At 47.5% G+C, this 13,426-nt stretch overlaps 1 protein-coding gene across 3 annotated transcripts in view; it reads left to right on the top strand.

The window, feature by feature from the left end:
* Positions 1-13,139, top strand: part of LOC104572602 (HIVEP zinc finger 3) — a 60,911-nt gene extending 47,772 nt beyond the window's left edge. For 2 of the 3 annotated variants that reach the window (XM_088527918.1, XM_088527917.1), the window contains 3 exons: positions 1,181-1,279; positions 7,870-8,930; positions 11,596-13,139. In XM_088527918.1, the coding sequence (XP_088384044.1) occupies positions 1,198-1,279; positions 7,870-8,930; positions 11,596-12,477 (2,025 nt within the window). In that variant the 5' untranslated portion in view covers positions 1,181-1,197 and the 3' untranslated portion in view covers positions 12,478-13,139. Of the gene's footprint in view, positions 1-1,180; positions 1,280-7,869; positions 8,931-11,595 lie in introns of those variants that run through there. The other variant, XR_015913566.1, reaches the window with a different exon arrangement.
* Positions 13,140-13,426: the final 287 nt, after the last annotated feature.

Raw genomic sequence — 13,426 nt, 5'->3', positions numbered from 1 at the left:
GAGGCCAGCAAGCCCACAGGTTGTCACATCACACTGTCTCATGCAATAACGAATATCCGAATGTCCCAGACTGCAACCATTCCCCCTTGCAGGGCCCGCTCCTCCCATCCCAGCCCCAAGGACTCCTCATTAGCCTCCAGCACATTTCCTTAGATCCTGGTGCGTAGCGAGAATATCTGTGACTCCCCTTGTTCCAGGGAGCTGAGTCCTCTTGCCTGGATCTTCAGGACGTGCTGGGACATCCGAGCCCTCCTGCCATCCAAGCAGATGGAGTATGCTGCAGAGGTGCCCGTCTACATGGTCCCAGCTCCACATTCCCATATGCTTGAGTTAGACTAGCATTGGTTTAACCAACAAGCTCTGATTTAAAAACTTCCAAGGAGGAACATTTTTCCAGAAAAATGCTGATTTTTCAACAATGCCCCACTCAAAGCTGTCAGCAGAACCAGGTGTGCAGTGGGCTGGTCCCCCACCAGCTCCCGGGGCTGCCCCCTGGCTCTCTGCAGCCTTCCTGGGCTTCCCCATTCCCCGGCCTTCCCTCTTAATGCGTTATTCCATCAGGAAATGGCCTGCTAATTACTTTTATCTCCAGTTGTATCCAACTGCTGAGGCAGAGGCCGACAAAGCCCAACTCAGCCTGGGCTGTTTCCTTCCCCCCCGGTGCCCTCAGCTCCAACATTCCCTCTGGAATTACCCGTCTGCCCTCAGTCCCTGGTGCTAAGGAGCTCCTCACGTCCAGGCAGGTGACCTCTTGTGCTGGGCCTTGTTGGAGGTATTGCAAGAGTTGTCTTGAGGAGCTTGCCTTAATTCCCTGATTTCCCCCTCCTCCTCTGCCACAGCACTGCAGTCAGTGCAATCCAGGACTTTTCTGACATGCATCTCCCAGCTGCTGCTTTTCTTTTTCCGTTTGCATGACAGCCCTTTTCCCATGCCAGGGCCTCCTCTCTTCCTCTCCATTTCTGCAGCAAAGGAGTGAAAAGGAGGATTTAGCCTCCGGCCATGGGTTATCTGAAGATGGTGGATGGTGCCTTTGGGAGAGTCAGACGAAACCTCCTCCATTGAGTTCCGAGACAGATTGTTAGCTTGTTGCTGCCATGCTTGCAAAATTAGAAAAAAAAAAAGGAAAAGGAAAAGGAAAAAAAGCCATGTTAACCAAAATGTGCATTGTGTTTCCTTGCAGGGAATCTGACTAAGCATATGAAGTCAAAGGCCCACAGCAAAAAATGTCAGGAGATGGGCGTGTTGGTATCTTCACTGGTGGATCTGGAAGCCGAAGAAGGTAAAATTAAATGTTCTGCACCCTCTCATTGCTCCTGCCATGCCAATGCACACTGGTTTTGTCTATCCCAGGCTCCTTCCAGCCCCCTGAACAGGGGTATCTGCTTGATTTGGTTATAGCGCTGTTCTGGGTGACTGTTCCCATGGGATGCAGAATTTGAGCCCTCTGCAAGGGCCTGTCTCTCTCATGACTGTAGAGACACCACAAAACTGAGACCCCTCCGCAAGATACCTCACGTGGGCCTGTGGATGCCCTTTTGCTGCCACAGGTGCAATCTTTTGGGGCAAGTACTCTAGAGGCTCGATCATTTCTGCCCTGGTTTCTAGTATCTGTAGCTGAATTTCGCTAAAATCATCCCAAGAAGCAGATCTCTTCCTGGGAGGCTGGGTAGAAGCTGGCAGGAATGAGGCAACCGTGAAATCTTCTGCCTCTTGTCTTGGTTGTAAATGTTGAGGGAAAGAAGAAAGATCTCCAAACTAGGAGCTAAAGGAACATGGAGAAATCTAATGCATGCTTAACTGTTTGAGCTAGAAACAGATATTTTATCCAAATTATTGGAGCCTGCGCTCTGACAGCTGCAAAGGGTTAGGTTATGAGTCTCTTGGGAACAGTTAGATGTTTTTATGATTGTTATTCTGTTTCCTTTAGCAAGGCCCTGGATATTCTGGGCTGGAGCCTTAGGGCGGGGATGACTGGGAAGAAGCCTTAGGGGTAGCAGATCTCGAGTTATCATGAAATTTTGGGTCATTTGCATTCTGTTTGGGAGGTCATTTGCATTTATAGAAAACATTTTACATACCACCTCTAGAGGGAAGAGAGGCTGTAAGAGGACAGGTCTGTCTCTGTCAAAGTAGTGTTTATTCCTGGATAAAATACTTGGTGCCACAGAGCACTGCAGTTCTCTGTTTGCAGCGTCCTATGGTCTGGGCATGACACTGTTGACCCCTCCTGGCTACCACCCCAGAAATCCCGGTATGAAAGCAGCTCTTGTGGCTGCATTTAGTGTTGTTCCTTCCCATTTCCCGTTCCGTTCCTCCGTCTCGCCCCAAACAATTTTGATTCCCCAGGGTTCATTTTGCCGCAGCCCACAAGGGTTTGTTGACGATGGGTTAACATGAACTTCGCGAAACACATGGCACCATGGTTATTTTTATAAAGTGAGCATCATCCGAGCAAGTTCTGGAGTCGTCGCTGTGAGCTGGGGAACAGCAGACAGCACTTATCACCCCAGCCCCTTGCAGAGCTCAAGTCCATGAGGACTTTACTGGGAAAGGGGAAAGGACCATTCCCCAAAGGCCACCCTGGTTTGGAGGCAAAGAGGTGCAGGTACGGGCTCTTCTGCGTCAGTTGACTGCAGGGCCTGTGTCTCTATTGTGGGATAAATGGAGGGCTTGGAGGGCTGGTAGGAGTGTTCTCGATGTTCTCTCTGTCACTTGGCAGCAGTGACCCTGTAGAAAACATCTAGGAAGGCCCTTTGGGTTAATGAGTCCCAACCCTCCAGTCATCTCTCACTGTAGCAATACCCTGTTTTTCCATAGTGATCCTGGAGGCAAGTTCAAGTTTGGACCAGGTATAGTCACTTGGGTAGAGAACAAGGAAGTGGGAGAAAGAAGTATAGCCCAACAGCACTTCCACTGCCGTTATGGGTAACCCCTGCGCACTTCTCCCGTGCCTTTCCTGAGATGTCTCTCACTTTCCTAAAACCATCTCAGTTCAGAAAACCCTCTCTTGATGATCAGGGGCCTGGAACATCTGCCCTATGAGGAGAGGCTGAGGGAGCTGGGCCTGTTCAGCTGGAGAAGAGAAGACTGAGAGGGGACCTGAGCAGTGTCTAGAAGTACCTCAAGGGAGGCAGTGAGGAGGATGGGGCCGGCCTCTTTTCACTGGTGGCCACTGACAGAACTAGAAGTAATGGCCAGAAACTGAAACACCAAAAGGTCCACATGAACTTAAGGAAAAATTTTTTAACAGCGAGGGTGCCAGAGCACTGGAACAGGCTGCCCAGAGAGGTTGTGGAGTCTCCTTCTCTGGAGATCTTCCAAACCCACTTGGACGCAGTCCTGTGCCATGTGCTCTAGGTGACCCTGCGTGTGCAGGGGGTTGGACTAGATGATCTCTAAAGGTCCCTTCCAACCTCAAGCATTCTATGATTCTATGATTTACAAAGGCGCTGTCCTGTTCTCACATGGACCCAGGGGCTGATATGATATGATATGATAACCCAGGGTTATCAGAACTTCATTTTAGAGAAGCTTTTGCGTGGCAGAGACTTTAGGCAAAAAACATCAGTCTATATGTGACCATATGTAACATGTGTCTATGTACACATGCCAACACAATGCGCTTTACAGCAGCTTGGGAGAGGGGTGGACTGAGAGCTGTTCAAGGCTACCACAGGGTTAAGGATACCCAAGGGGTGGTTTTCTTCCCTTCACATCTGACTGTGCTCTTGACTCCTGTTCTACTTCTCCAACCAGCCTTTTGATCAGGCAGAGCCACTCTGTATTTGGCAGCGGCCCTGCCAGAAGTTTATTGTGGAGGGAGGAGGGCATGGACAAAAGCAAAAAAATGAGGGTTTTGCAGCAACCACCGCAGGGGAAAAGGCACCGTGTGGCGCGAGGCAGTGGAAAGCTGCTCCAGTGTCAGGTTGCTGGACACTCCTTTGGACTCCCTTGGAATAAGAGATTAGCCAGTGCCCTCTGAAAACCTCTCCCTGCTATTGATGCTACCTGCAGGGGATTCTTCCATGGATAGGGAAGGGGAATACTGAAATGCAGGCTGCACGATGCTGAAAAGAATAACTATTATCTTAAACCTTGCCATTACAGTCAATTACCATTAATGAATCACATTAATTGAGTGTCACTTTTGAAAACCTGCAGATCAGAAATCCTATTTCTGTTGCGCGTAATTGCAGGCTGCTGCGGACGGAGCGGCATGGGCTCGCTCCACGAGTCCAAGGGAATGTTTCCATTAATTATTCCGTGCAGTCATTCATTCCCAGGTCTGGACAGGGTTAAGAGCAGTGCATTATAAGCAGCATGCTGTGTGAGCTGCTTGAAGGCCCTTTCGAGGCTGTAGGCTGACAGGGACATTCTGTGCACTGCAATGGAGAGCTAGCAGGTGAGAAGACTGAGCTTGGGCTCAGCCTTTGGGCTCATTAAAAGAATAATTCTAAAACAAAAGCCCCATCAAATCTGCCTTTCAGCCCTGGGTCAGCCGGGCAGCACTGTCAGCTGGAAGACCTCTCCTTAAATCATCAGTCCTCGACTAATTGTGAAGGGACATGCGGAGTTCGGACCCCTGCGAAGCCCAGCAAGGAAAGGACCTGCCTACGCTCCAGAGGGGCAGGATCCCATCAGCTCTCGGAAAGGAATCCTCTCTTCTTGTTGCTCTTGGCCGCACAGCTGCTTGCTGGAATGTGTTTAGCTGTCTGGACTTTGTTGCATTATGCAAGCAATCTGTGTAATTTTAGAATTACAAAAAAATATACAGTCCCCATTTCCTCCCATTGATGAAGACCATTTGTGTTTGTATAGTGGGGACAGTCTGCCAGGAAGGAATGCAGAAAGGTGAAAATAGGAAAGCGTGGTGTCAGAGTAGCATTTCCTTCCCTTCTATCCATCTTCTGTTTTACCTGGTGAAAGATAACACTGGACTTTTGCTGAATTTTCTGATATTTTGCTCTGTGAGTAAGGAGGCCCATTGCTCATAAATGCCAAGTAAATATTAAACAAAGCAGTCAAAAGCAAGGTTAGAAAATCATATTCTGTGCTGTAGTGTTTGGGAATGTGTGGATGGATGAGAAAAGAAGGTAGAAATACCAGAAAGGTAGCTGCATTGCACTTCCCCTGCTCTCAGATTAGCAGATTGGAAAGGATATTCCCCTGTGTGATCAGAGACAGTGTCCTCTCTGGAGAAGAGGATTGAAGAAAAAGGATCAGATCAATCTATTTTAATAGAAGAGTGGCCGTGTGAGACAAACTACTGCAGAAAGTTTTGAATTTTCCTTCGGGCCCTGAGGCAAATGGGGAGGGAAAAGTAGTTCCTGAAACTCTCAGGATTATTTTAAGCTAGGACTACATTTCTTGTGATTGGCTTGTATTTATATTTAAGGTACAAGTAGAAGGGGCTGTTTCTTTGAAGGAGGTTTGGGCATAATTTTTCACTCCTGCAAGGGTTTTCCTTACAGTTTGTTGGAATAATGTTAGCATAAAATGAAGGTAATGAAATGGAGCAAGAGCCCTCACATCATGTCATTGACCAGGCACGTTTTCCCTCATTCCGCCCTCCCTTCCTTTCTTCTTTCCGTCCTCCCTCTCTCTTCTCCTTATTTGCCCTCTCTCTCACTATTAGCTCAGCAAAATGTATTTCTGTTGCAAAAGGCCAGGACTCATGGTTCAGGTCTGAACTTTCTTTTTTCTCTACCAGGACCATTCTAGGAGGCCAAAGAAAATTATCTAGGCAGTCCCAGGGCTCACTGAGTTATTTTCCTCTGTGGCAAACCCGGACAAGTTCCCTGTGTGGAGCTGCCCTCATGTTTCCTTTGCTCTGTACTTCTGACCTTGCTGTGTGCCATGCCTGTGCCCATCTGTGGGTGATCGGTGCCCAGAAACAGCCCACACAGGACAAGGCTCTGGGGCCTGAAATGAAGGAGCAGAGGCTCCGGCTGAGGCCATGGCTGTCTGTCTGTCCCTATGCCCAAAGATGTCAAAACCCAAAACCAGAGATGGTAACTAGGCTCCCAGGTCTGGTAGCGAAAATCATTCCCATTCTAGGCAAGAAATATGCAGAGTTGGTCTGGGAGAACCAGTCGTTTGGAAAAATATTTGTTCTGAACTCAGTTCCTTCGGGAGTTTGCAAATAATCCGTCACTGGATTCTGGGTCCAGCAAACACCATCATTATACAGTAATTTCACAACACAAGCCAGCCCCTTGGTGGAAGGCTGCTGGCTTCAGCGAGACGCCGTGTGATTTCTGTGGTAGGTCTGATCTTGCCTCACTGACCAGCTAACAGATATTTTCTAAACAGGGGTAGCAGAAGAGGTACATTTCAGTCTGACTCTTGGATGAATAATCAGCCATGCTTAAAATACACGTCTTGTTTTGCTGGTATCATCTGAGCTGCCAAATACTTCATGAACATTTAATAGCAAGGCCCCATTATTCAAAGTAAACTGAATTAGGCTTTTTATCCATAGATCACGGTGACTTCTCACTGTGTGGCCAAGTCCTGCTCTGAAAAAAATAGGCTGCTGCAGGCAGGTGTGGTCCAGCCTCAACTTTAATTCCGTTTAGTTTCCCTTCCGGCTTGTCCTGCTGATGGATGGCAGCCCTAAATGGAAAACTGTTTCAGTGAATGCTACGTTCATCCTATAAGAAAGTGTCCTAGGCTGAACCGACGAGGAAAAGAGGCCAGCAGTGCTGCAATTATTTATCGTGCTTCATGCAGGTGTTGAACCTGCATCCAGCGCTCCCTCCCCAAAGCTGAAGAGCAAGCACATGGCAGAAATACTGAGAAATTGGTGTTTTCTTAGCCCCTCCTTAACAGTGGGAACTTGAAGGAAACCCTCCTGACACTGCAATTCCGTTGAGCTACAGTGACATCCAGTGGCTGTTCCCGATGGACCTCTTTAGACAGGATTTCTGCCCATACCACTGCACATCTGGCATGGGCAGATGCAGATTTTCTGGTTTGGTGGTTAGGCGGCGTAGAACTGCTTGGGAGCTTGGTACTGACCTCAGAAAGCTTCTGGTTCTTAAAGTAGGCGAGAGATCCTGCATTTGTAACTGCCGATTGTGCTTATTTCAAATCCTTTAGAATTATTTCTGTTTATCCCACGAGAATGTAAACCACATGCAAGATCCCATTAACAATGATTTACTGCAAAAGCATCACTATGTGAGGCATTCCACAGATACACAGCAAAAGCCTCTGTCCCAAAGAACTGTCCTCAGAATAGTTAGGACTGATGAAAACGTAGGGTGGGGAAAATCCACAGAGGTTCTTTCAACCTTATTGCTTGTTTTTTAGTAGCAGTCCCGTGTTGCTCTGTTCAAATGTCACATAATCTAGGTAGGACAAATCTCAACATGTGGAGAATGGGAGCAGTAACCCCAGCAAGCTTCCTATACGGTGGCAGATACAGATGTGCAATTGGCACCTTTGCAATGAATAGTCATAAAAATGCGTTTCAAAGGATGATAGTGCTGCTGTTCTGGTAATCCAATAAGAAAGCTTTATTTATTAATTTATTTTATTCCTAGAGAAAGGCAGGCGTGGCGTGTGAAGCTGTACATGAGAAAGAAGGACTGATGGCTGAGTACGTTGACAGAGCAGTGGCTGGAATGTAGATTAGGCTGGTGGGACTCACTGAGGTCAAGGCAATGAATCAGAACTAGGATCATCAGGAGCAGAGCTTGAACAGAGGTTGAGATTGTGGGATTCATAGCAGGAGGTGGCGGGATCTAGGTTATAGCTGTGCCCTCTTGCCCCTTGTCCCCTTAGAACTCTTAAGTAGTTGTGATTTAGCACAAAATTAGTCCGTGTGTTTAACTCACTCTGTTTTCTATTTCCTCATTCCTTCAGGAACCAGTGAAGACCTATTCCAGGACTCTGAGGGGCGGGAGGGATCTGAGCCAATTGAGGAACACCAGTTTTCAGACCTCGAGGGATCTGACGATGATGATGACAATGAAGATGATGAAGATGAGGAGGAAGAGGAGAGCCAAGATGAGCCATCTTTAAAGTTGCCAGAAGTCACACATACCGCCCTCCCAAAGCTCTCTTCAGTTGGCTCTCTGTCCTCTCAAGAGGAAAGCACTGAAGCAGCATTGTCCTCAGCCCAAGAAACTGTTTCCAGTAGCCAACAAGCAGGTGAAGGCCACCAGGCCTCCTCCTCAGGGCTTGAAACAAAGTGGTCAGCAGACAGCAGTGACATTGCTGTGTGCCATAGCTTCTTGAGTCTCCGCAGACCAGCTTTGACCTCCACGGAACAATTGGCTTCAGCTGAAAGGGAGTCTGTCACAAGACCACAGATGTCCTTAGCTATGGACTTGTCAACCTCAAAAGACACCTCCCCAAGAAAAAGGTGGTCTCCGAGCCAGGACTCTGGCAGAGCTGGTGGCAGCAGCAGACCAATGCTATCAAGAAAGCACCTATTAACCAAAAATGAAACTTCGCCGAAACGATTTTCACCAACTGGAGAACTGTCTTCTCTAAGGTGCCTGTCTCCAGGGAGAGGGTTGTCTCCTTGCCAGCACGTCTCTCCCAGGAGGGAGGCATCTCCACTGAGATGTGTATCACCAAGACTTGAGCTGTCGCCCAGCAGGCATCTTTCCCCAAGAAGAGAGTTGTCCCCAATAACATACCTTCCACCAGAAGGAGAAGTCTCCCCGGTGAGGCACTCTTCTCCGAACAGAGAGATGTCATCAGTCAGATATGTATCTCTGAAGAAAATGTTGTCTCCAGGCCGTTCAGAGTCACCTAGGTATCCATCCCCTGGGAAAGAGGACTTGCCTGGTACTAGCAAATCAGCAGCAGATGACAAAGTTCAAAGCTCATATAAAGCCCAGCATGGAATATTATCTTCAATGCCTCTACCTCATAGGTTCTTTGGCAAAAACATACAGCTCTATGAGTCCAAGCTGGTAAGTTCCAGCCCCTCTTGCCCTCTAGTCATGGTACTACCTTCTCTGGTGTTTTTTAAATGAATGTTGCAATGCAAAAGCTGTCATAGTAATCTAACTGTGATTGACATCACAGTTGACCCAGAGGAAAGTGACAGCAAACAGCAAGAGATTTTACGTTTGCTGTCCTTGCCCTTCTCAGCTGAGGAGAAGTAAAGTTGTCCCTTTCCTGAGGGATTGTTTACTCTCCCTGATCAAATCAGTTCTCAGTCTTCCTGCTGAGACAAGCAGTAAGGATAATCTCTTAATAATGACTGTAGCTGTGCTAAAGAGTCTTTCCCCTGCAAAATTCTGACTCATTTCTTAGAGTTTCTTAGCTGGCATGGACCTCTAACCACAATCAGTGATCATTGACCTGAACCAGATCTGAACTAGTCAAGATGAAAGGTCTTGTACCCTATTGCTGACCCCTGTGCTGCCTACACATGCAGTCAACTTTGTTAGATTAACTACTGAGAAATGTTTGTTTGGACATCTCTGATTTCATCTCACTTCTCTCTTCAGCATGGAGAGATGTTTCCCACTGGGTCCAGAAAATTATTTAATCTCTCTGCTGGACATATCAAATCCTATGGGTAAAGGAAAATTTTGTGTTCCTCTCAGCTACAGGCAAATTAGCTGTTGTGTTTTGTGGAACATTAAGAGATCTCCCACTTCCATTTCTACCAACTGACTCTCCTGTAATTTCCACCGATATCATTCAGAAATAACAACCTGCAGTTCAGTTGCGGGAGTTGCTCTGCTATGAAACTGGTGTGAGGAGAGACTCGAACCATTAGGGACTACACTGGGAAGAGAGAGGTCTTTGTGCAACCTCTGGAAGACCCGTAATGGCAGATGCTGAGCCAGGTCTTTCCAGAAAAGCCACGCTGCCCAGTGTGTATCCCGTCTGTGTCCGTGGTGATGTGCCTCCTTTTGGTGCTGCCTTCCTTCTGCTTTGCAGTATGTGTGCTAGTCTTACCTTTTCAGAAACCATCAGTTATCCTAGGTCAACACTTTTGCCTATCTTAGTGCTATCTTCCTTTCCTATGGATTGATTTCCTTTGGTGAATCTCAGGGCTGTAGAAGGTATAAAATCAAGTTGTTACTTCTGGTCCTTTAGCTCCAAAAAAATTATATTAGAAATGCTACAAGTAGAATGCTACTACTTGTAGATAGTCCCCTAAACTCCCTAAACCACATGAGGAGACAGTATTTTCCACCCCTGCTTATCTGCCCATCCATGTGTTTATACTTACACTTTCACGCACATACCTTTTTGCTCCATTTTTCTGCTCTTTTTTGCGCAGTCCAAGACCCCTCTGTTCCTTTTCTAATGTACTTCCAAAGCAGCAATAAAGATCTGAACGGGAAACTTTCCATTCAGCAGCCAGATGGATCTCTGGAGTTTCACTGCAAAATTATGTTCTTGGTGAGGATAGAAGATAACAGGGGTGTATCAGATCCCTAAATGAAGCTCCCTGGTCACATCTGGTGCCCTGTACATTATTTCAATGCTTATATAATCCTAGCTGTAGTATAAGGTCTTCTGCTAGGTCTGTGCATCAGGCCTCACTCTCCCCATCTCTCTTCCCTGCAGTAGGTTGTCTCTCCTCTTGCTGTCTGTTGCACAGTTGAGGTGATCCGTACATGTCTTCCTGGCATCCTTGTGGTGACTTTGTAAGAGTTCATGTGGATGAGTGAGATTTAGCATTCGTTGGAGCTTGTAGGTGCTCCCCAATTAAACACTGTGTTTGGTGGCTCTGCTGCTTTCTCCCTCTGCACTTCTCTTGTGCTGCCTCCCTCTGCCACCTCTCCATTGAGACCCAGCTGCCAGGTCAGCTGGTTGTCCACTGTACCCTACAGAAATATGTTCCCAAGTCGATCTCCAAACACTATAGTGAACCCCATCTTAATGGAAAGTTTCTTTCAGTTCCTGTTGCTTCCTCTTCTTGGAGTCCTGTGTAGAGGCTTAGATAAACCCTCCTCACTAATGAATCCGTTTCTGTTTAGCCACATATCTCTCCATGATGCACAGTAGGAAACTTTGTGATGCACCGAGAGAGAAAGAGGAAAAGGTAAAAAAGATTGGGTCTTTAACCCTTGATTTTTGGAGCCCACACCCTGAGGGTGGTGGTGGGTGCCGCAGCAGTGAGTGTGCTGTGTGGAAAATTAATATTATCTATCACTGGGACCACAGGCTCAGTTCAAAACGTCTTTGCAATGAGCAGCTGTAATGCTGCCTTAAGGAAAGACAGTAAGAATAAATAGCGTTGTTCTAGACTCTAAAAAATAACGATATACTGAAGCAGATCTGAAGTGGTTCTGATCACAGGAGATACTGGGGTTCTCTGCAGGAGGTTCAGAGCGACTCTGATAATGAGCCAAGCCCAAATCAAAACTCTGGATCTCATTCCCAAATAGATCTTGTGCCTAATTGCACTTAGAAGCCAAATCTTGTGGGTGGTGTCACTCCTTACCCTAAAGGGGTGGGGGTCCAAATCCTCCCCAGTTGGTCGGTCTCCCTTCAAATTAGAATAAAGTGCCAGTGAAACCCATCGGCAGTTCTTCATAATGTGCATTGATAATCATGCTGTAATTCGTGCATCGTCCTGATGTGGCTGTTTTCTTTCCCTGTCTGATGCAGAAGATAGAACCCAGAAGCCCAACATGCTCACCTGGCGTCACGCAGCCCGTCTGCTCCAGACCCTTGCAGGCACCTCACGAAATCCACCTCCATGCTCCCAGCCGCGGGGAGGAGAACGTCTTCAGCCATCTCCCGTTGCATTCGCAGCAGCTAGCAAGGACCCCGTACCCGATGATTCCCATTGGGGGCATCCAGATGGTCCAGGCGAGGCCAAGCAGCCATCCCAGCTTGGTGCCCGGTTCGGTCGTGTCCCTGCAAGCGGGATATTTTGCAGCTGGTGGCAGCAGCTTCGCGGAGCTGGGCCAGACGCATGGAAGGGATGAGGAAGCGCCGGTCCGGCGAGCGTCTTCACCGGCATCCGTCTCCCCGGTCGCAAAGGTTTCCAAATACGCGTTGTCCCCGGAGCGCACGAGCAGCGGTTACTTGGAGGAGAAAACGAGGACTAGTGAGCTTCAGCAAAAGACAGATGAGGAGGAATACAGGGTAAAAATGTTCGCTGAGTCTAGCCACGTGAAGCAGGCTCCCCCGGAGGGCCCCAGCACGGATTACGAGCCCTCTCCAAAGCCTTCCACGAGCGGGGAAGAAGCCGTGAAGAAAACGGTCCAGAAGCAATGTGGCAGCTCGAGCACTTCTTTGGAATCATCCCGCACTTTCATCTCAGATGTCCCCTCCCAGGCGCTGGACAGGAGCAGCAGTGCCGGCCGCCTCCCGGAGCCCTCCTCGAGCCATCCGCACTCCCAGCCCTTCTCCGGCAGGAGGAGAAGCCTCTCCGGAGAGCCCCGTCCCCAAGGAGGAACCCGCGGGAAGAGCAGCCCGCACGTCGAGCACGCAGATTTAGGTCAAACTCAAAGACAGGTGGATGAAAAAATGGGAAGTACTTAAGCCTCCACCATCAGTTCCACCTTTAGGCTTCCTATGTAAAATCAACAGACATTTTCAACACTATTTCCTTTAGTATAATCATCGCTATAAAGAAGCACTCTAGTGAATGACCAAACCCATGGAAGATTCCTGGTTTTCTTTGTCCCAGTCTGGTATTATCTCCACATGTATGCAGTTACTTGTGCCTTTTTCTATACCTTTTGTTGCTTGAAATGTACAAAAATGTTTGAGGCTGTGAATATTTTTTTAGAGTTTTTTGGAAAGGGGGTTTGTTAGACCTTGTCTTTTTTGCCATTTAGGTGTGCGTTATTATGGGCCTGAGAGATGCGGAAAGGAAAGGGTAAAGCATTTTAAGAGGAAGAAGATGCACTGAAAACAAAAACAGAGAAAAAAACTTTTTTTTATATTGATTAAATGATTAAAAAAAAGAAACCAAACCCTTGCTCCTGTGTACAGAAGTTTATGATTCATATTTATTACATGCTTTATTTAATTCTCGCAAAGTGCTTGTTTTTTTTTTTCTCGCATCCCTCTGATTGCCTATCCTTGTGCTTTAAACAGTTGAGACTGCTTTACATTTGAAAGAAAAGAAAACAAAAATGTGTTTATCCTGAATTTGTAAATGAAACTAGCACTTCCTTTAGGAGGGGAGGTTTGTTCGCCTGCCAGAGAAATTGCAACGTGAGCAAGCGGATCTCGAGCATCCCTCCCGCCTGCAGAACCCATTGCAGCACTTTTTTTTTTTAATATTAAAAAGGATTAAAAAAAAAAAAAGGGGGACAAAGATGGTTCTTCTTCAAAGATTTGCCTGCGAGAACGTAGGAATGTATCGAATGTAGACCCAGCGCTGGGAGCGGTGCCTCGCTGGAAGAGCCGTCCTGGCGCTTGCTTTAACCCGGGCGCACGGCGTGCCGCGCATCGCCCTGTGGAGTCATGCCTGTGCCTGCGA

The sequence above is a fragment of the Tinamus guttatus genome, unplaced genomic scaffold, assembly GCF_059628265.1.
Source record: "Tinamus guttatus ecotype Peru unplaced genomic scaffold, ASM5962826v1 Tinamus_guttatus_pri_ptg000296l, whole genome shotgun sequence".
In the NCBI taxonomy this organism is placed as follows: domain Eukaryota; kingdom Metazoa; phylum Chordata; class Aves; order Tinamiformes; family Tinamidae; genus Tinamus; species Tinamus guttatus.
Note: the sequence above shows the minus strand (reverse complement) of the source record. Positions and strands in the feature narration are given on the sequence as shown.